We start from the raw sequence: 20,037 nt of genomic DNA, 5'->3' as shown, positions 1-20,037 counted from the left end.
GAATAGAGTTTTGTAAACTGTACCCTGTACATTATGTTGTATGTCATCCTTATTGTTGTTCTGTTGTTTTCATGTTACATGTGTAACTAATGTACTGCAGGTCACCCTGTAGAAGAGATCTGTTGATCTCAAGGGGCTTTCATCTGGTTAAATAAAGACTACAAACAAACAAACAAACAAATCTGCAAAGTAATTGTAACTAAAGGTTATTGTTGTAGCTTATCCAGGTGTCATATTTTTATTTTGCGAATGGACATTTGATATATTACTTCACATATGAGCTTTAGAATGTATCCCTTGGGACAACAACATCTTATTGCAAAAATATATAATACATGTTTTATTTATCTCTGTCTGTCCTACGGTTACACTGGTCAACATACACATTATGTATGCTCCAGTGAGTTTCCATCCCTCTGTACATGATGCTGAGGAACAGCGCCTCTGGTGGATAAGTAGGTCACAACACTTCGACCTCCAAGTTGTCCCCGCTGACTTGGAATCAGTTCCATCTTGCTCCACTGACGGAAAACCCCCTCAAACTGACCGGAGAGCAGCTCCATCTAACACCGACTCATCGCTGTATCTTCTACCGGCAACGTGGCAGCACTCAGCTCTGCAAAGTTTCCCTTTCCCACATGACACCTAGTACCACTACCTACTATCCGAGGATCCGTTAGTCATGTGGACATAAAGCAGAAACAAGGATGTGTTTTCTGTCTCAGTGATCCTGAACATGGATCTCCTCTCCAGCAGCCGTCAGCTGTCAGCCTGCTCAGGGCGGGATCCCGTGTTTACTGTGCGGACATGAAGCGTTCTGCACACCCTTTCTCTGAGTGCTGTGTTTGGAAAGGTACGTTTTGTATTCACGTGGTTGGGATACTTTATACTTGTTCGCACTGGCTCCTGTGTAGTAACACTCACGGCAGAGGTGACAGAAGTATTCAGATGCTTTACTTGAGTAAAAGTTCTAATACATGATGTCAAAAATATTTCCTTACAAGTAGTCTTGCGTTCAAAATAGTACTTAAAAGTACAACAGCCAGCAAAATGTACTTAAAGTATAACAAATAAAATAAATCATTGTGCAGAAAAATTGTCTTTGTGTCTCCATAGTGACATTCATATGAGATTTCTAGATGATATTGTTGCATCAGTAGCATTTTACTGTTGTAAACAAACAAAGTTCTGATTGACTTTTTGTAAAATATTTAAATAATTTGACTCTTTTTTGACTTAAAGAGCTAGTCCACTTTTTAGAGATGCATTTTGTTAAAAGTAGCTGAGGCTGTTAAATAATGTGGTGGAGTAAAATTACATTATTTCCCTTTTAAATGTAGTGGAGTATAAGTACTGTATAAAGTAGCATAAAATGGAAGAACTCAAGTAAAGTAGCTAAATATGGTACTTGAGTAAAGTATTTAGTTACTTCCCACCTCTGGCTCACGGTATGTGTGACCTTTATCCTCTTGTTATCATGCTCACGTGTTATCAGCTCATGTTGTGACTTTCAGTCAAACGATGTGGCAGTAGCTTCTGTACTTTGACTGCATCTGCGTGTGTGGGCTGAAAACATAATCTTTTGTGGATTCACCTTTCAAATTCAGGATTTCCTCCACCTCCCATTATCCCCCTCAGTTGTTAGGCTGATCCTGTGAGGAGGGGGTCATCATGGATCACAGAGGCCCCCCCCGGAATGACTCTGGCCGTCACTCCCAAACATCCAAAGACAGGGAGGACTACAGATACCCGCAGCAGGACAGGGAGCAGAGCCGCACCCCAGCCCCCCTCCCCAGAGAGAGGGACCGGCACTGGGCTCAGGACCCCCGCTACAGGGCTCAGTTCAGCAGCCCTCCTGCCAGAGCGGAGCCGCATCCTCACAACAACCAGCAGTATCCTTATGGCTACACTCTTCCGGAACACCAGAGAGCCCAGTCCAGGTGAGTGCAGTGACAGTGGACCTCTCTGAACCTGGGGGGAACGTTTTGATTGATAAAGACTTTCCCTTATTAAAGAGTGTGCAAAAGTGACTGCTACTAGGAAGACATTAAAGAAATAGTTTGGATTGTTGGAAGTTGGGTTGTATGAGGTAGCCTTCTTACCAATAGTCAGTTTTTTACTACAGTAGATAGCTGTCGGCATGTCCGAGGATGTATAAAGAGAACTGGATAGAGCGTTGGAGGCGTGGCCTGTTCATTCCTATGAAAGTGGCGCATTTTACAACTTTTAGAACCTACAGTAATGATTTAAATAAGGCTTATTCAAGTGTTAGTACAGGGAAGTTAATGCAGCTACACAAATAAATATCCACTGATTTACAGACATCTCTTTCCCAATGTAAGTCAATAGTCAAAAGTATTTTTGGGACCAATGACCTCACAACCTGACACTGAAGTTGTAGTACATTGTGTTGCCATTGGCTTAACAGCCCAGTGCAACTCCTGGGGGCTTGTGCACACCCCCGCTTTGGAGAAACAGACAGAAGTATTTTACTGCTACTTATTTTTGACAATCTAAAAAAAAATCAACATCAGTCAAAGCATACGCTCTATGTAGAACATTGCCAGCACTCTACCAGATTACCAGACAGCCCGTTCAGAACTGAAGCTGCTTACTGGGCTTTCGTTTGGGGTTAAATGGGTTTAAGATACCGAGCTTACTTTGGATTCAACCAAGTCACACAATAAAACAAACACATTGACTGACCAACATGTGTTCTGGAAGGTATTGTCAATGAAGTCTGGTATCTTTGAACAGAGCCACATATCAGCTGTCTGTAAACTTAAACAGATATTGACTTGTTTGTGTCTAGTATGTCTTGTGCTGCCCCTGCCCATAGCGGTACATTGCTTAGCTTCTGTGCTGCTGTGTGTTTCTCCAAACCGACAGCGACTGTAGGTCATACACTAAATCAGAATAACTACCTCGTACAACTTGAACGACCTCAGACAATCTGAACTATCCCTTTAATAATCAATTCATTGTATGCATGCATGCAATATAAGACAAACACATACTATAAGTATGAAGCATCAATTTGGGGACATAGATCTGGTGATAAAGGCGTTGGGGTTTGTGCCAGTGCATGCTGGGATACGCCTGTCACCCCAAGCATGGTTCAATGAAGAAGGATGCAGCTCTGAATATAATAATGTTTTCAGCACCAGATTCTTTACATGAAGAAAGTGAATGAATGCACTGACTGAACTAGAGTTCATTTTATTTTCAGGCATGGGTATGACTACCCCCCCCACGGCCACTGGGACTACAGAGATCACTATGGTTACTATGAGCAGGACTACTACAGAGGACAGCAGGGACCACAAGGTACAGAAGACGACACACTTTGATCTGCTACACTCTGTGCCCTGGTGAAAGATGATACATGTGTCTTCTCATTTAGATGCTGGACAGTGGGGGCCCCAAGACCCCTGGAGAACCGGCCCTTCTCAGGACAGAACATACAAGCAGGAACCCTCAGGGAGCACCTACAGCGAGGAGCAGAGGTGCGTCTCAGATCTGAACTCAACCCTTTATTGATGTATGCGTGTCAGTAGAAACCTGATCCGTTCGCAGTTTGGAAACAGTGCAGATGTGTTGCAGCCTTTGCTGGATTGCTTTCGCACCACAAAGACAATTATACTCAGATGATGCAATTTGTGCATTTTGTTACTTTAATGTTTTCTATAAAAATTGCTTTGTTATTAGTATAATACTGTTTTTGTGATTAAAAAAAACTAAGTATATTCTGTTTATACTTTAATTTTGAATACTGATGTTTTTGGAATACTTAACCCTCCTGTTGTCTTCGGGTCAAATCTGACCGATTTACCACTTTCATAACTTCTTTGTTTTACATTCGGTTGCATTCAGGCTTCATGATATCCTTCACAGCAGACATTTGAACACACACACACACACACACACACACACACACACACACACACACACACACACACACACACACACACACACACACACACACACACACACACACACACACACACACACACACACACACACACACACACACACACACACACACACACACACACACACACACACACACACACACACACACACACACACTCTAGATGTGTCCTCCCGCTCTTATGTGCCCAATCCCCCCATGTGAATCACATCTGGCACACACACAAAAACACACACACAGAACAATTTGACACATTTCCCGCTCTTATGTGCCCATCCCCCCACATGGATCCCACCTGGCACAGCAACACATGTCCAGTGTCTATTCTTTGTGTATTGACTGCAGTTGTTCATGTGTACCAGCACTCTGATACAATATGTACAGTTTGAAAGGGTGTGAAATGAAATGTGGTGATGATGAATGGTTTTTGTGTTAATGTGATAGCAGTTAAAACAGGACCGGTCACATTTGACCGTGAACACCAAAGTAAGGGGGGGGGGAGTGAAGACAATAGGAGGGTTAAAGGTCGTTTTCACCGCTAAATGATCATTTGTTTATGAATGACTCAACCCATGTTACCTCAAATTCTTGCAGAATTGTATTTCTCGCATGCCTTGAAGAGTCCAAAAACTGAAAAGTATCTTAATGGATTAAAGTAAATGAAGGCTGTCTAACAATAGCAACTCATATACAAATCTGTTAAAAACCATTATGGAATGCTCATTACACTTACCAAACACCTGGCTGTTCACTTAAGAGTTGTGTGAGATGTGTGGAATACAGGAGTTTCGCTCTCGTTAAATGTTCACTTCAATTCATCATAAATATTCCCAGTGTTGGGATTCTTTGTTGCCACCGTGGAGGCATGTTTCTTTTCTCAAAGAATTCAAGGTTTCAAAGAATCAGATATTTATAAACACATAATCATTTTGTGGGTGAAGTATTCCTTGGAGACATATGCTTGTTTGTGTAATGTAATCTGTAATCTTAATGTGTGCATACGAGGTTGTATCCTGGGAAGACAGAGCTGCTTTAAAGTTTAGTAAACGCGCATATCTCATGACTTGAGGCATAATAATGATGTGTTGTAGCATCAGTAGCAAGCTGAATATTTCTATATAAATAAAAGATATTGTTGCATTTATTCTCTCAGGCATGACCACGGCAGAGACAACGTCCAGCATCACCTCAATGACTACGAGGATAACAATCCCTCCAAAGACAACGAAGAGCTTTCCTCTTATTACCAGGGGACGTTGGAGAGCTCCAAACACTCCGGCCTATCCTCCAGCAGCTACGAGCTGAGTCAGTACATCAACGGAGCGGACCCCAGGGAGGCGGCCCCTCAGTCCCTCCTCACAGCTGGTCACTCAGGTGAGCATCAACCACAGCTGCTCCGTTACTTCACTCTCAGGTACGGAAGCATACTGCTGCCACAGCCAATTCAAAATGTGAATCAATATCAAGTTAAAACATCATGAGTTTATTGTTATATCATTAAACATGTTTTGTTTTGGTGTAAGAAATAATTGCTACACACAAACATATCACATTATAACTTTCATTGGTATTAAGTTGTCAAGATCAATATGGACCTTTATTGATCCCTGTAGGTCCATTCAGATGTGAAAGCAGCAACAGAGTACGAGCGAGATACAGGCAGTCGTTCACATACATACAGAGTTGGGTGTTACAAAGTAACGCGTTACTTTTATAATTCAGTAATCACACTACAGTTACTAACATTGCCCCGACACGCGTTACTTTGTTACTTTTATAAAATCAGTCATAATATAATAATCACACTGACAGACAAGAGGGGTTTCCGCCGCAGGTTTATATGTACGTAATCTCCGCGACTTGCGCGTCCACATCTCCGTGTGCAGTGCTGCATAAACATGGCTGAGTCAGAGATAACTCTCGAGCGGTGGAGGTCTGCCCATTACTTTGAGTTGGTCCGAAGAATAGACAGGAATGTGACGGGTGAGGTGCAAACTGTGTCCAGGCCAGAAGCTGTTATCCACTGCTGTGAACACCACGTCACACCTCAACACACACCTGCAAAGAACACATGCTAAGGTGAAGCTAACAGCTAAGGACCCCCGCACCCAGAGTGAGGATGTTGTGAGTGCGCCGCCGCCGACCCCGAAGCAGCAACAATTCGAATTTGGAGGACCGGTAACCAAAGCAGAGATGGACAGGCTTGTAGCATCCTTCATAGTAGAGGAAATGTTGCCCATTTGTACAGTGGAACCACCATCGTTCAGAGATATACTGCGCAACATACAGATAGCAGGAGACAGAGGACGGCCACGGTCAGATAGGAAAACATTCAGGATCTGGATCAGTCTTATGCGACAATGGAAACTGAACTAAAGAGAACATTTGAAACTTTAGCAGTCTGCGTGATCTGCCTGTAGGGAGGGGCGGGTCGGCCCTGCGAGTAAAGTAACAAGTAAAGGTCGAGTTACTTTATGTAGAGAGTAACGAAGTAGTGTAATATATTACCTTTTTTTAAAGTAATATGTAATATATTACTTTTTTTTAGTAACAACCCCATCTCTGTTCACATAACGTTGGTCAGTTGAATGAACATACAGTATATACATATTTGAGTTTACATGTAAGTATGCAGATGTGAGTGCAGGTCAGAGTCATCTGTACAAACAGTGCAGTTCTTATGTACTGTACATACAGTACGGGTCACTTTTAATGGGGACATGGTTAACCCATGATTATGCAGCCCGAGGCGCTTAGTGGTGTGCCTATAGGACGGATGACTCTGTGGCTGAACTATATAACTATAACATGTACTATAATCACTTACATTTCAAGTAACAAGTACATTTTCATGTAATAACAATATGTGTTTTATTACAACATACAGTACACACATATCACAATGTAACACACTACATTTCTTGTTGTAATGATATACTAACTGTATTTTGTTGTCATATTGTATAAAAAATGTATAGTTATGACAAGATGTTTTTCATAAAATAACAAGGTATTCAACTTTATAACACATACCTATCATGTTATATGTAAAGCAAGAAACATTTATTCTTACAGCAATATTTTATTTATCTGAATGTAACGTTAATGTTTGACTAAATTCATTATTGATTACTCAGCATGTTGTTATAACGTGAGGGGGAAATGTCAGAACAATTTGATTTAATTCTACTTCATGTCTGGAAAAATCCCGCTTTTATTGAGCAAGGTGGATGTCAATATATACATACACGACCTGTGTGTTTCTACTCTGCACCGTGACAGATGGCCGCATTGTCTTTTGGCTCCTCACCAACTTTGCCCTCTTTCGTATTTTTTTCAGTGTTTATTTACTTTTTGCCGTCTGCTTTTAACATGGTTCGCAACATGCAAGCCGACCGCACCCACTCTGCTATACAATATAGCAGAGAAGAACTTCTTCACATCAGAAACGTTGTGGACAATAGCCCACCGATAGACAATGGAGATTTGCCATGGCTACCTGTTGTCCTACCTGAGAGACGCAGGAGGAAGACCAAGCGGGGGACCGCGCCGGGCTGCTGGTCAGACTGAGGAAACGAGAAAACCGACCCCCTCTTCCGAGTATTCTTCTGGCTAACGTTCAATCCATTGAAAATAAGCTGGAAGAACTCAGAAGTCGGATTGCTTTTCAACGGGACATTAAGAACTGTAACGTGTTCATTCTCACTGAGACTTGGCTCAACCCCGATATCCCGGACTCCGCCATTGTTCCTGATGTATTCACTATTTTTCACCAGGACAGGACAGTTAACTCGGGGAAAAGTAAGGGAGGCGGTGTGTGTGTCTCTTGATAAATAAGAACTGGTGCACAGATGTGAGGATTATTTCTTCGGACTGTTCCGCTCATTTAGAGCACCTCATGATCACATGCCGGGCTTTTCACCTGCCGAGAGAATTTACATCTGTTGTGATCACAGCAGTGTATATTCCGCCGCTAGCCGACAACAACATGGCACTCGATCAGCTGTTTGGGATTATTATTGACAGTAGGGAGACTTCACGGGAAATCCTTTAAAAGGGTTAACCCACACCAGGCTCCTGGACCTGATGGCATCCCTGGCCGTGTTCTCAGAGTGTGTGCAGTTCAGCTGGCAGAGGTGTTCACAGACATCTTCAACAGGTCCCTGCTGCAGTCTGTAGTCCCATCCATCCATCTTCTCCCGCTTATCCGTGGTCGGGTCGCGGGGGTAGCAGTTCCAGCAGAGAGCCCCAAACTTTCCTTTCCCCTCATCAACCAGCTCTGACTGGGGGGTCCCAAGGCGCTCCCAGGCCAGAGAAGAGATATAATCCCTCCACCTGGTCCTAGGTCTACCCCTTGGTCTCTTCCCAGCTGGATGTGCCTGGAACACCTCCCTAGGGAGGCGCCCAGGTGGCATCCTAACTAGGTGCCCGAACCATGTTGTCCCCACATGCTTTAAACACTCCACCAGCGTTCCTGCCCCCAAAAAGACAAAAATCACCAGCCTCAACGACTACCGCCCAGTAGCACTCACCTCCATCATCATGAAGTGCTTTGAGCGGTTAGTCAAACCCTCATCACCTCCTCCCTCCCTGACTCTCTGGACCCCCTGCAGTTTGCCTACAGAGCAAACAGGTCCACAGACGACGCCATAGCCCCCCCATCCACACTGCCCTCTCACACCTGGACCAGAGGAACACATATGTGAGAATGCTGTTCATTGATTACAGTTCAGCCTTCAATACCATTGTGCCCTCCAAGCTGGTCATCAAGCTCAGAGACCTCGAGGGCTCAACAGCGCCCTCTGTGACTGGATCCTGAACTTCCTGACAGGCAGACCCCAGGCAGTGCGGGTGGGAAACATCACATCCTCCACCCTGACCCTCAATACCGGAGCCCCTCAAGGCTGCGTGCTCAGCCCTCTCCTCTACTCCCTGTTCACACACGACTGCGTGGCCACACACAGCTCCAACACCATCGGGAAGTTTGCTGACGACACAATCGTCATCGGCCTGATCACCGACGGCGACGAGACGGCGTACAGAGAGGAGGTCGAAAACCTGATATCTTGGTGCCAGGATAACAACCTCCATCTCAACGTCAGCAAAACAAAGGAGCTGCTTGTGGATTACAGGAAGCAGCAGGGAGAGGGACACGCCCCCATCACCATCAATGGGACTACGGTGGAGAGAGTCAGCAGCTTCAGGTTCCTCTGTGTCCACATCAATGAGGACCTGACATGGACTCTTCACACTACCACCATCACCAAAAAAGCTTGACAGCGGCTCTTCTTCATCCGCAGGCTGAGGAGGTTCAACATGGACTCCAGGATACTCTGCCACTTCTACAGGTGTGAGAGTATCCTGACTGGCTGCATCACGGCTTGGTACGGCAGCTGCACCGCCCTCAACCGTAAGGCTTTACAGAGGGTGGTGAAAACTGCACAGAACATCACCAGGACGGAGCTGCCATCCATGGAGGACCTTTACTCCCAGCGGCTCAGGAAGAAATCCCTCCGGATTCTAAAAGACCCCCATCACCCCAACTGTTCTGTCTGCTGCCGTCTGGCAGGCGTTACCGCAGCATCCGGACTAAAACCACCAGATTCAGGGACAGTTTCATCCCACAGGCAATAAGACTGTTAAATACCTGAACTGTTGAAGCAAAATCTATTAAACACCTGAACAGTTGAAACAACATCCCTAATATTCATCTGACTGCTACGTAAAAATTATTTTAAAAGTATTTATCTATTTACCTATATATCCTATTTCAATATAGACTCTTATTGCACTATTTCACTTTTTTAAAACTATTTTTCTTTTTGTATTACTATTTAATATTTACTTGCACTATATTTTTTCTGTTTATCTGTGTTTTGTGTTGCACTGTTGGAGAAGCCTGTGACACAAGATTTTCATCGGCATAACTACACTGTAGCTATGTTCGTATGACAAGTAAAGAACCTTGAGTCAAAAATGTGGACACACCTTCAAATTAGAATTTTTTTTTCTTTCTACAAAGATGTAGAAAGAATACTGAAGACATCAAAACTATGAAAGAACAAATGGAATTATCTAGTTAACAAAAAAGTGTTAAAAAATCCATAATATGATTCATATTTTAGATTCTTCAAAGTAGCCCCCTTTTGCCTTGATGACAGCTTTCCACACTCTGGGCATCTCTCAGTCAGCTTCACGAGGTCGTCACCTGGAATGGTTTTCAATCACGTGCACCTTGTCAAGAGTCAATGTGTGGAACGACTTGCCTTCTGGATGTGTTTGAGACCATCAGTTGTGTTGTGCAGAGGTAGGGTTAGTGCTCAGTGGAAAGCCCTATTTGACTACTGCTGTAATCTATATTATGGCAAGAACCATTCAACTCAGTAAAGAGAAACGACCGTCCATCATTGCTTTAAGAAATGAAGGCCAGTCGATCCGGAAAATGTCAGGAACTTTGAATGTATCCTCAAGTGCAGCCGCGAAAACCATCGAACGCTATGATGGAACTGGCTCTCATGAGGACCCCCCGGGAAAGGAAGAGCAAGAGTGACCTCTGCTGCAGAGGATAAATACATCAGAGTTACCAGCCTCAGAAAGCACACATGAAAGCACCTCAGATTAGAGCCCACATAAATGATCACAGAGCTCAAGTAGCAGACACATCTCAACGTCCACTGTTCAGAGGAGACTGCGTGAATCAGGCCTTCATGGTCCAATTGCTCCAAAGATCCACTCCTGAGGATGAACAACAGCAAGAAGAGAATTGTTTGGGCCAAGAAACACAAGGATTGGACATTAGACAGTGGAAATCTGTACTTTGGTCTGATTAGTCCAAATTTGAGATTTTTGGTTCCAACCTCCGTGTCTTTGTGAGACGCAGAGAAGGTGAGCGGATGGCTTCTGCATGTGTGGTCCATTGTGAAGCATGGAGGAGGACGTGTGATGGTGTGGGGGGGCTTGCTGGTGACACTGTCGGTGATTTATTCAGAATGCAGGAACCCTTAACCAGCATGGCTACCGCAGCCTTCTGCAGCCTTTTTTGTTTACTAGATAATTCCATTATGTTCTTTTATAGTTTCGATGTCTTCAGTATAAATCTACAATGTAGAACAAATTTAAATAAATAAATTCGAATTTGAAGGTGTGTCCAAACTTTTGACTGGTACTGTATATATATATATATATATATATCAGTGGCGAATTGTCAGGGCCTTCAAGGTATTCAGAGAATAACCTGGAACACTCAGATAAAACAAACAAAAAAATCGATTTAATTATATAAACAAAATGTAATCAAATGTATATAAAAGGAATAAATGAGAATCGTATCTGTGTTGTTGATCTGTAATATTACAGTGTTACGTTGATTTGTTTGTCCTTCTCTTACCATGCACTACGCATTTTAGTGGTTTTGTGTTGGAAAAGAAAGCAACCAATCAGATCTTGTTCTGGGTCTCTGGGTAGAATATCAGTAACGCGGCGGTGTGTGTGTGTGTGTGTGTCTACAGAAGGTCCAGTTGTGATAGACACGGTTCACCACTGATATATATATATAACAAAGATTTTTTAAATTGCTTGAGCAATGATTTCACATTATGATCAAATAAAGAGTTTATTGTTAAAACAAGAAAAGCTTATTTAAAATGTGAGTTTTTTGTAGTTTATTGTGTTGCATAAATGTAAAATATCTTGTTATCATCGGAAAATGATCTTGTTATAACAATACACTTTTAGTCTTTTAACTTGATACTGATTCATACAGTATTTCTATAAACTGTTGTCATCCTGACACATGCTCTGTCTCTCACATCTCCTCAGACCATGTTCTGGGGCCCCAGGTTTCGGCTCCTCTGAAGTTCTCCCTCCCTCATGTGGTGGTCAGCTTTGGGCCGGCGGGTCAGCTGATCCGGGTCACTCCGGGCCTCTCCACCCAGAAGACCGTCAGCCAGCTGGAGATACACAGTCTGGAGGTACGCTCAGCCTGTGCTGATAACATCGTCTTCTTAACATTGTACTGTAGACTGAAAGAGATTATTTTTGTGTGCATGTCTGCATAGGTCATTCTGGGTGAGACCGAGGAACAGCAGGACATGAGGAACTTCCCAGGGCCTTTATCCAGGTATTGCAATTTATTTTAGCACAAAATACAACAACAGCAGTACAGTCTTTTAATTTCACTGCCCATTTTCAACAGATATAAATGAGTAAATAAAGCATACAATTCACCTTAAAAGAGAAAATTGAACCATTTTATTGTTTTTTTTATTTTGGTGTGCAAATCTGAATCTGACGATTCTCACCATTAAATGTAACACACCCCTTCAGAATACATTGAATGTCAAACCTAAAAGCGTTATTAGTCCTGTCTGTGAGATTATGTTTAAATTCAAAATACGATATTGTATGTACTTGTTTTATTCATGTTTTTGAAGGGAAGACCTGCACAAAGTGGATGCGATGGAGTTTGCCCAGCAGAGGGCGGCTGCCTGTCTGAGTGGCGGGGGGCTGCAGGACCGGAGCTCTGCTGCCCTCCTGTGGAACCTGCTCATCCTGCTCTGCAGACAGAATGGAGTAGGTTGACCATGTCTTGTTATCGGCATATTACACATAGAATAATGTTTATTCTGATGCAATCATCACTCAATGTGCATTGTTTCAGCAAATAGTTGGCTCAGATATTGCCGAGCTGCTGGTGCAGGGCTCAAATTCAGACGGCAGCTGCAAGACTGACACCCCCACCCTCATCGACTTCAGTGAGGGCACGGGTCCAGCTGAAGCCCCTTCCCTCTCCGGAGACGACCTGCTCACCGGAGGCAGCAGCAGCCGGAGCTCTGAGGGCTGTGGGGGGGCTCTGCAGGGCTACACCCAGCTGCTGCTGGCCGGGAGGAAGAAGGTGTTAGTATAGCTCTCCATTCATCCCAGGGTTATCCTGCATTGTGTTACTTTACTATAGTTAAAGTACCAATGTCACAATGTAAAAATATTCCATTCAAATCCCATTTGTAAATGTACTTAAAGTATTAAAAGTAAAAGTACTTATTCAGCAAAAAATGTAATTCAAATTGCAGCTGTTTAAGCAGCATGCTAATGTTGTACCCTGTCAGGGTAGAACATATTAGTTTAGCATATGTTATATACACTTAGGAAGCAGGGCTGAGTGATTTGGCAAAAAAACTTTGCAATTATTCGTAACTGATATTGTATTTCTGATATGAGTATATAATATTCTCACTTTCATTGAAACATTTAATAAAATACACAGCTTAACCTGTTAAGCCCCAAGCCTGTTTTTCAGGCCTCAGACTCGAAAATGACATTCCCAGAACAAATGACCATAACTTCACTTCTAAAGGGGGAAAATTAATAATATTTTTTCTCAAAGTAATGATAAACCTGTGAGTTGGATGTAGAAAAGTCAGAATCAATATAGAATTGTTTCATTTTTAAGTAAATTCAGATTGAACATAGTAAACAAATTTAAATTATAGTGTCTGTCCAAAAAAAAACATTACTTGAAAACCGCCCTTGAATGATGGGATAGTAGACTAAAAGCTTTAGGAATCCAAACTATAACATATAATAAGTACCCTGTATCAAGATTGATGCAAAACAAGTGACATTTGATTTGACCTTTTTAGAGAGGTTTAGCAACAAAAAAACCCACCTTAGGGGTCATAGAGTGGCGAAGTCCCTCCCCTTCCGGGGGAGCTCCATGGGACCTTATTTCGAAAAAATTATGTATTGAAGTCAATGGAGAGAGAAAGATTATCTTTCGATCCCGTTTGAATTGTGCCACGAATTACACATATGATGTTTGTCAATTTAAAAGATAATTTTGCAAGTCAAAAAAAAAAAAAATGTGTCGTAAAACTGTGAAGTAACACATTTGTTTGTGTGAAACGGTCAATGAACTACATCTCTGGTCTTGCAGAACAACACGCGTCACCAAGATGGCCGTCACTACTGTCTTGTCAACAAAACGATTGACTACCCTATCACCACAATGAAACACGTCCAGAAGAATGTCATGCAAAGCTGCCTGTCTGCCTTCCTTTGATTCTCTCTGAACTGCCTGGTCTTTTTAATGTTTAATGTCAACCATTTGTGCAGATAGCATGAAGTATAAAAGATTGGCGATCGCCGATGCTAGCGTTAGCATTTCTCCCCCGGGCTTAAATTGTGTATTATAGAATGATCACACCGGTGACAGTACTCTTCAAAGGGTTCACGAAATATGACTACTACTCTTACTGTTTAACATTTTTGGCTTACTTAATGTTACTTCATATTAAGGCTAATCAAAATGACAAGGCTGTAATGCTAACTAACGTGCTAGCTACTAGCTAGGTAGCTAACTTGATCCAGCCACTCCTGGTCCTTTCATCAGACGGGAAGCGAAATGAGCAAGAACCATTGCTGGTATGATAACAACCTGGTACTAAGCACACAGGCATCTTGTTAAAGTTATCTTATCTTAGCCAACGCCATATAGATAGATTATATCTATATGGCGCTGATCTTAGCTATCTCTTAGTGGAGGAAAACAATTGTGACATCACTTACGCGACTGGGATTTGTAGTCTTTCTAGTTGCATATTTTTCATAGTCATATATTTCAACAGTTTCACGACAAACTGTGACTTTTTTGACATGGAAATTATTTTTTAAGATTGACAAACATTATGTGTAATTCATGGCACAATTCAAACGGGATCGAAAGATAAGTTTTCTCTCTCCATTGACTTCAATACATTATTTTTCCGAGATAAGGTCCCATGGACCGGAAGTAGATGGGCGTGACTTCGCCACTCTATTTGGGTGTATTTGCCATTTCTCTGGAACCCATTGGTCGATGTTGGTGATTGACACCTCTTTTGAACCATTTGGACCAATATAATCGAAGGGGAAATTCCACATACACGTTACCATTGACCATTGAGGAGTGAGAGTTACGTGCATCAAGACGAAAGCTATGTTATGCTCTGAAAACTGAAAACTGGAACCTAGGCTCAAACTAGTAAATATGAAGATGGATTATCAGTAATCATTTCAAAGTGACACAGACACATTGGATTAACCATTGTATTAACCTTCAGCAGCGTTTTTATCATTTTAATGCCATTGAACACAACTTTTGATCAGAACAACAGCTAATCTCTCCGTGTTTCCTCCCTGACACTACGTGCTGTGATGTCTGTTTTCGCTTCCCCTGTCACGAGTTCGGATCGCTCAGTGGTGATACTAATATGTCTGGAATCTGTGGAATCTCAGCTTGCTAATCGATATCTTGTTTGTGCAGATACGATAAGTAATAAGGGTATTTAAGCCGTGAGTTTGGTGCTAAGTACGATAGCATTTTTTCGCTTAGGGCTCATTTAGACGCTTCTTGTGAGACTTGTGTTTTGTTTCGGTAAAAATAGTTAGTATCATCAGTTAGCTGAGTTTCTTCCCGTTAAATGAGTATGGAACATTAATAGTTTCATAAATGTTAAGAAGCCCTGTTTAAGGTTCAAGTATCTAATTATTGTCCCATGTGTTTCCAGGAGGCCCTGGAGTCAGCTATGGGCACCGGCCTGTGGGGACACGCTCTGTTTCTGGCCAGCAAAATGGACAGCAGGTCTTACACCATGGTGCTGAACAGGTGAGGAGAGTCATCTGAGACATTACAGCTGAAGAAAACTGTCCACCTCCTCACACAAGCGTCAATTAGTGAAGAAATACTCCCTCTCACTACATTTAGATCTGCTTTACACTCAGTCACAGCTACACTATTTCTGTCACTTATTTCTCCTCAGCTTCCTGTGTCTGTGTTAGCAAAGCTGAATAAATCACTTTAGCCGAAAACAGATACTGTAATAATGCGTGTCAATCTGGTTCATTGTTGCATAGATTACATAAAAAAACTTTTCAATTGGTATCACACAATATATTTTTTATAATAAATATGGTAATGGTCTGCTGTCTGCCAATCAATACCTATAACAACTTTGGTGATTCCCTGATTTTGCATAAAGTCTCACCATTTTGTAAAAATAAAAATAATCTTGGTTTATGACCAAATTCTGAAAATGGTAAACATTACACTTGCTAGGATGTTAGCATTTTGACGATAGCAATAACCCCAAAGTTCCAAATTCCTTTGTGGAACTTAACATCTAAAAAATATATATTTTATGGGAGCGCGCCTCCATTGGACTCCTTTGTTTACTTCCAGAACATAGTGACATCACTATGTAATAATTGCACTTCTATTGGCCTTAGACTGTATATATAAATGGACGTAGGGTCCGTGACGTCACCCATAGGATTCTGCAGAGTTGCCGAGAAGCCCTTAGTAGGCGGAGTCGGCCACTAATGGCTCGACAGTGAGGTCGATTTTAACTCCCGTCTGCTCCAGCCTGCTCCAAATAAGGGCAAAGAGGCGGAGCCGAGGCGGGACAGGGCGGGACCTGCTGACAATGGATGTGAAATTACAGACCTAGCTCAGGCTAAGAAGCTAAGCTAATAAGCTCCCAGTATTAAGCTAACAACCCAGTCAACCCCGGTCATTAATGAAGGAAAAATCCGAAGCTACGAGAAGCTAGCGTCAGGCTTTCTTCAACAATGACTTGCTGCACACTACCCCCTACTTAACATATTAACAGGTTATACAGTCTATGGTTTGCACCCGTAAATAATATCTAATTAGTACACAAACATATAAGAACAATTGTGGCGTACATAATTCCTTTGGCTGCCACTACCACGTTACCTCCCTGCGAACAGCCCGCCGCAGTTATAGCTCCGAAGACCTATAGCTCTCCCGTCGGAGCTCTGTCCAACCCGTTAGCATGATTAGCAGGTGTATAACAGTGAATTAGCCGCGGTTGGTAGAGCTATGGCTCCGACAGTCGGTAGACCTACCGACCGGAGCTATAACGGCCACCGGAGCCATAGCGGCTAATTTGCTGTTTAACGAGCTAAGCTAGACACTTACACCTGCTAATCAATGCTAACGGGTTGGACATATGTATATATATATAAAATATTACAATTATACTCACCGAAAAAAGTGCAAAAGAGACTTCTTGGAATGTCGGTTAGTATAATCAACCGCACAACAAGACATTTTAATTGTCTTATACTTAACAAAAGACACAAAATCCACGGACACGTCTGTTGGGTCAAGTTCGGTAAATACAACTAGCAAAGCCTAGCCTATGATCCTACAGAGCTGACAAATTGCTGTTAGCCGACAGTGAGGCTCGTACCTGTCACTCAAAGTGACCACGCCATAATGTATGCATAACTTTAAGACTGAATATTAATTAAACAGATGAGTTGAGAAAAAATTCACTCCAGGATCCATAGACAGGAAGGGGGAATCTAACTATACTGAGAATAAAATGTTTTGAAACCACGATGTAAACATGTTTATTTCTGCTGTAAAGTTGGGCATTTTAACATTGGGGTCTATGGAAATTGCTCCCTTTTGCAGACTGCTCCTACTGGCCACTAGATGAACTGCAGTTTGAGGCACTTCCTGATTCGCATCCCGGAAGTGGCCCAGAGTTTGCCGCTTGCTATTGGCTAGCGCTCCAACACATTGTACTTGATAGGCTAAGGCGGGACATCTATTAGTGGTTGACCAATCACAAAAGAGCCGGCCAGCTAACCAATCAGAGCAGACTGGGCTCTGGTTTCAGACAGAGGGTGAAAAGAGGTGCTGCAGCACAGGCAGTATGAGAAAAATAAAGACCTTTTTGAACATTAAAGCTGTCCCAGGAGAGGCCCCTTTAATATAAACTCTACCAATGAAGCAATAATAATGTATTATTTCTGTGGGATCACAATATTTATTTCTGCCTTGTTTTTCAGAGTTCATCTCTGCCTGTTATTTATACTTTACAGAGGGGTTGGGCAGTATACACCCATAAACACCTTCCTGCAGACTGTAAATCCTCTTGCTTAACAGCCAATAGGATCATAGGAACTCCTGGGGGGGGCTGACTGTATGTTCACTACTGTCATAGGCGGCGCGTGAGGCTCAGGTTTGGGAAGGCTAAATAACTTGTTTTACCTGACGCTGCCCGCCTCCGGCATGTATAGAAAAGAGATCAACTCAGTGACCAATCAGAGCTCAGTGTGCGGAGTTTAAATCTATCAAGTCATATTACAGGATAAAGGAAATACAGTTTAAACTGCCGTATGCAGAGAAGACGCCGATGTGTCGCACTTATCATTCATATTACATCATCAATCAGATCATCGATCATATAATATCATAATATATCATATATTTCCTTATCTGAGTCAGCTTCTCGAGCCGTATCTGGCCGTGCAACACTTACATTGTCACATAGCCTACTGTATGCAGAAGTATTATTTTAAGCAACACATTAGGCTGACGGAACACTCAACTCAAATGTAGTCAGATCCACTCGTGTCTTAGATGGGGCAGTATCATAAAACTGTTATACGCTTTCAAACACGCGGTAGTTTATTTATTTTTCAACCAGTTCTGTATTCACCTTGCAGGTGCAACTATGTGGCTTGTATCCTGGATTATATGTTTAAGTCATGGATGTTTAAAGTTCATATTTGTCGAATATTAGTGAATATTAATGAAGTATGACGCTGCGCTGTCAGTACACTTGTCCCTGTTTGTGATTGGTCAAATGTTGCTAACCCCGCCCCTTTCACGTGAACACGCTCTCAGCTGGTGAGAGAAACCCTGGCTTGATTTACCGAGTTGATAACCAGCGTCGTAGGACCGCTTAGCGAGATCTCGTTTGTTAGGGTTAGTTAAGATAACTCAAACATATCCAGGGCATGTTGAACTGGCTTCGTAGTACAGGGCACAGGTAGCTGCATAGCAGCGCGAGTCAAAGACACAAACATTATTATATTTTTATTTTACCAGGATGCAGCAGTGGTGAGCCGTGACTTTTATACCGAGGCCCTCTGACCCAGCGAGAAAATCATCGATCTCTTGGTTTGATATGTTTTCTCCCCCAGACAACATGGACATGAGAACATTTTTTTCAAAGAAGAGGAAAGTAAGTCATCAGCTGGTAGCAATTAATCAGTTAACAGTGATGGCGGCGGTGGCGGCAAAAGCGTCTCACTTCTGGAGAGGAGTTTCGTCTTTATGTCATGATAGAGAGACACAAATACTGAATAGTTTAGATGAGAAAAGGCATCGAAATGCCAGGTTACTAGTATTTATCATGTAAACAGGGAACATGAATAACCCCATCTCTCTGTGCTCATGTAAACACCATGATGTCCATGTAGAGACGCAGTCAGTGTGTTTTTACTGGAGCCTCAGTTCGATAAGAGATTATTTTCTGAGTTCTTTAACTTCGGTACTCTCTCTCAAAATGGTAATGTGCATTATGTTTTAATTATACTTCTTATCATTCAGAAGCTTGTTGTGTGTGTTTATGTTTTACTGAGTGCTTATAGGCCATTTCCATCCCAGTATTCAGTTAACTATTTATTTTCTGTGCACATTACATAGACTAGCTAATATTCTACCTACTGCTTGGGACTTTGAGTCTTCAAAATGTCCAATGTCATAGACTGGGACTTACTTTAGAGTCAGTTGTATTTACATTCAGTATGACTTGTTATGATTCAATGTGAAAGAGTAGATTGCTCAATAAATAGTGGTCACTTCACCACCTCTCTTGACATCTAGGCGCTTGAGAGCGAGTCAGAGGCAGAACACAGGGACAGTGGAGAGAGGTCCGTTGCTGAGGTGAGTGATGAAAGGGAAATTACAGTGTAGAGTCAATTGTGATGTGGACTCTCATCCCAGAATGTTAAGGAAATCAGTGGGGATATTGAACAGGACATATTTCAGTCAAGGGGCATCATATGGCCAATATAGACAGAAGAGCAACCTTTATTTGAACATTTAAAGGTGGGGTAGGTAAGTTTCAGAAACCGGCTGGAGTGCACTAAAATTTGAAAGTACACAGCCGAAAAGAATCCGCCCCTTCCTTCAGACTTCCTTACAGAGCACCTTCTCCAACACACATGAACGCGCACATGACATCAGCAGACTGGTGAAAGTGGCCGCCTGTTGCTGGCGAGTCATTGAAGTACTGCTGCAATGCACG

At 42.4% G+C, this 20,037-nt stretch overlaps 1 protein-coding gene across 2 annotated transcripts in view; it reads left to right on the top strand.

The window, feature by feature from the left end:
- The first annotated feature begins 542 nt into the window (after window positions 1-542).
- The window catches only part of sec16b (SEC16 homolog B, endoplasmic reticulum export factor), a 31,081-nt gene continuing 11,586 nt past the window's right edge, over window positions 543-20,037 (top strand). Inside the window, exons 1-10 of one of the 2 annotated variants that reach the window (XM_034081818.1) lie at window positions 543-853; window positions 1,639-1,940; window positions 3,230-3,327; window positions 3,404-3,506; window positions 5,085-5,305; window positions 11,750-11,901; window positions 11,989-12,050; window positions 12,364-12,502; window positions 12,591-12,824; window positions 15,475-15,572. In XM_034081818.1, coding sequence (XP_033937709.1) covers window positions 1,672-1,940; window positions 3,230-3,327; window positions 3,404-3,506; window positions 5,085-5,305; window positions 11,750-11,901; window positions 11,989-12,050; window positions 12,364-12,502; window positions 12,591-12,824; window positions 15,475-15,572 — 1,376 coding nt within the window. In that variant the 5' untranslated portion in view covers window positions 543-853; window positions 1,639-1,671. Of the gene's footprint in view, window positions 854-1,607; window positions 1,941-3,229; window positions 3,328-3,403; window positions 3,507-5,084; window positions 5,306-11,749; window positions 11,902-11,988; window positions 12,051-12,363; window positions 12,503-12,590; window positions 12,825-15,474; window positions 15,573-20,037 lie in introns of both variants that reach the window. The other variant, XM_034081819.1, reaches the window with a different exon arrangement.

This window comes from Pseudochaenichthys georgianus, chromosome 4 (genome assembly GCF_902827115.2).
Source record: "Pseudochaenichthys georgianus chromosome 4, fPseGeo1.2, whole genome shotgun sequence".
Classification (NCBI taxonomy): Eukaryota; Metazoa; Chordata; class Actinopteri; order Perciformes; family Channichthyidae; genus Pseudochaenichthys; species Pseudochaenichthys georgianus.
This window is presented reverse-complemented; position numbering and strand designations above follow the sequence as displayed.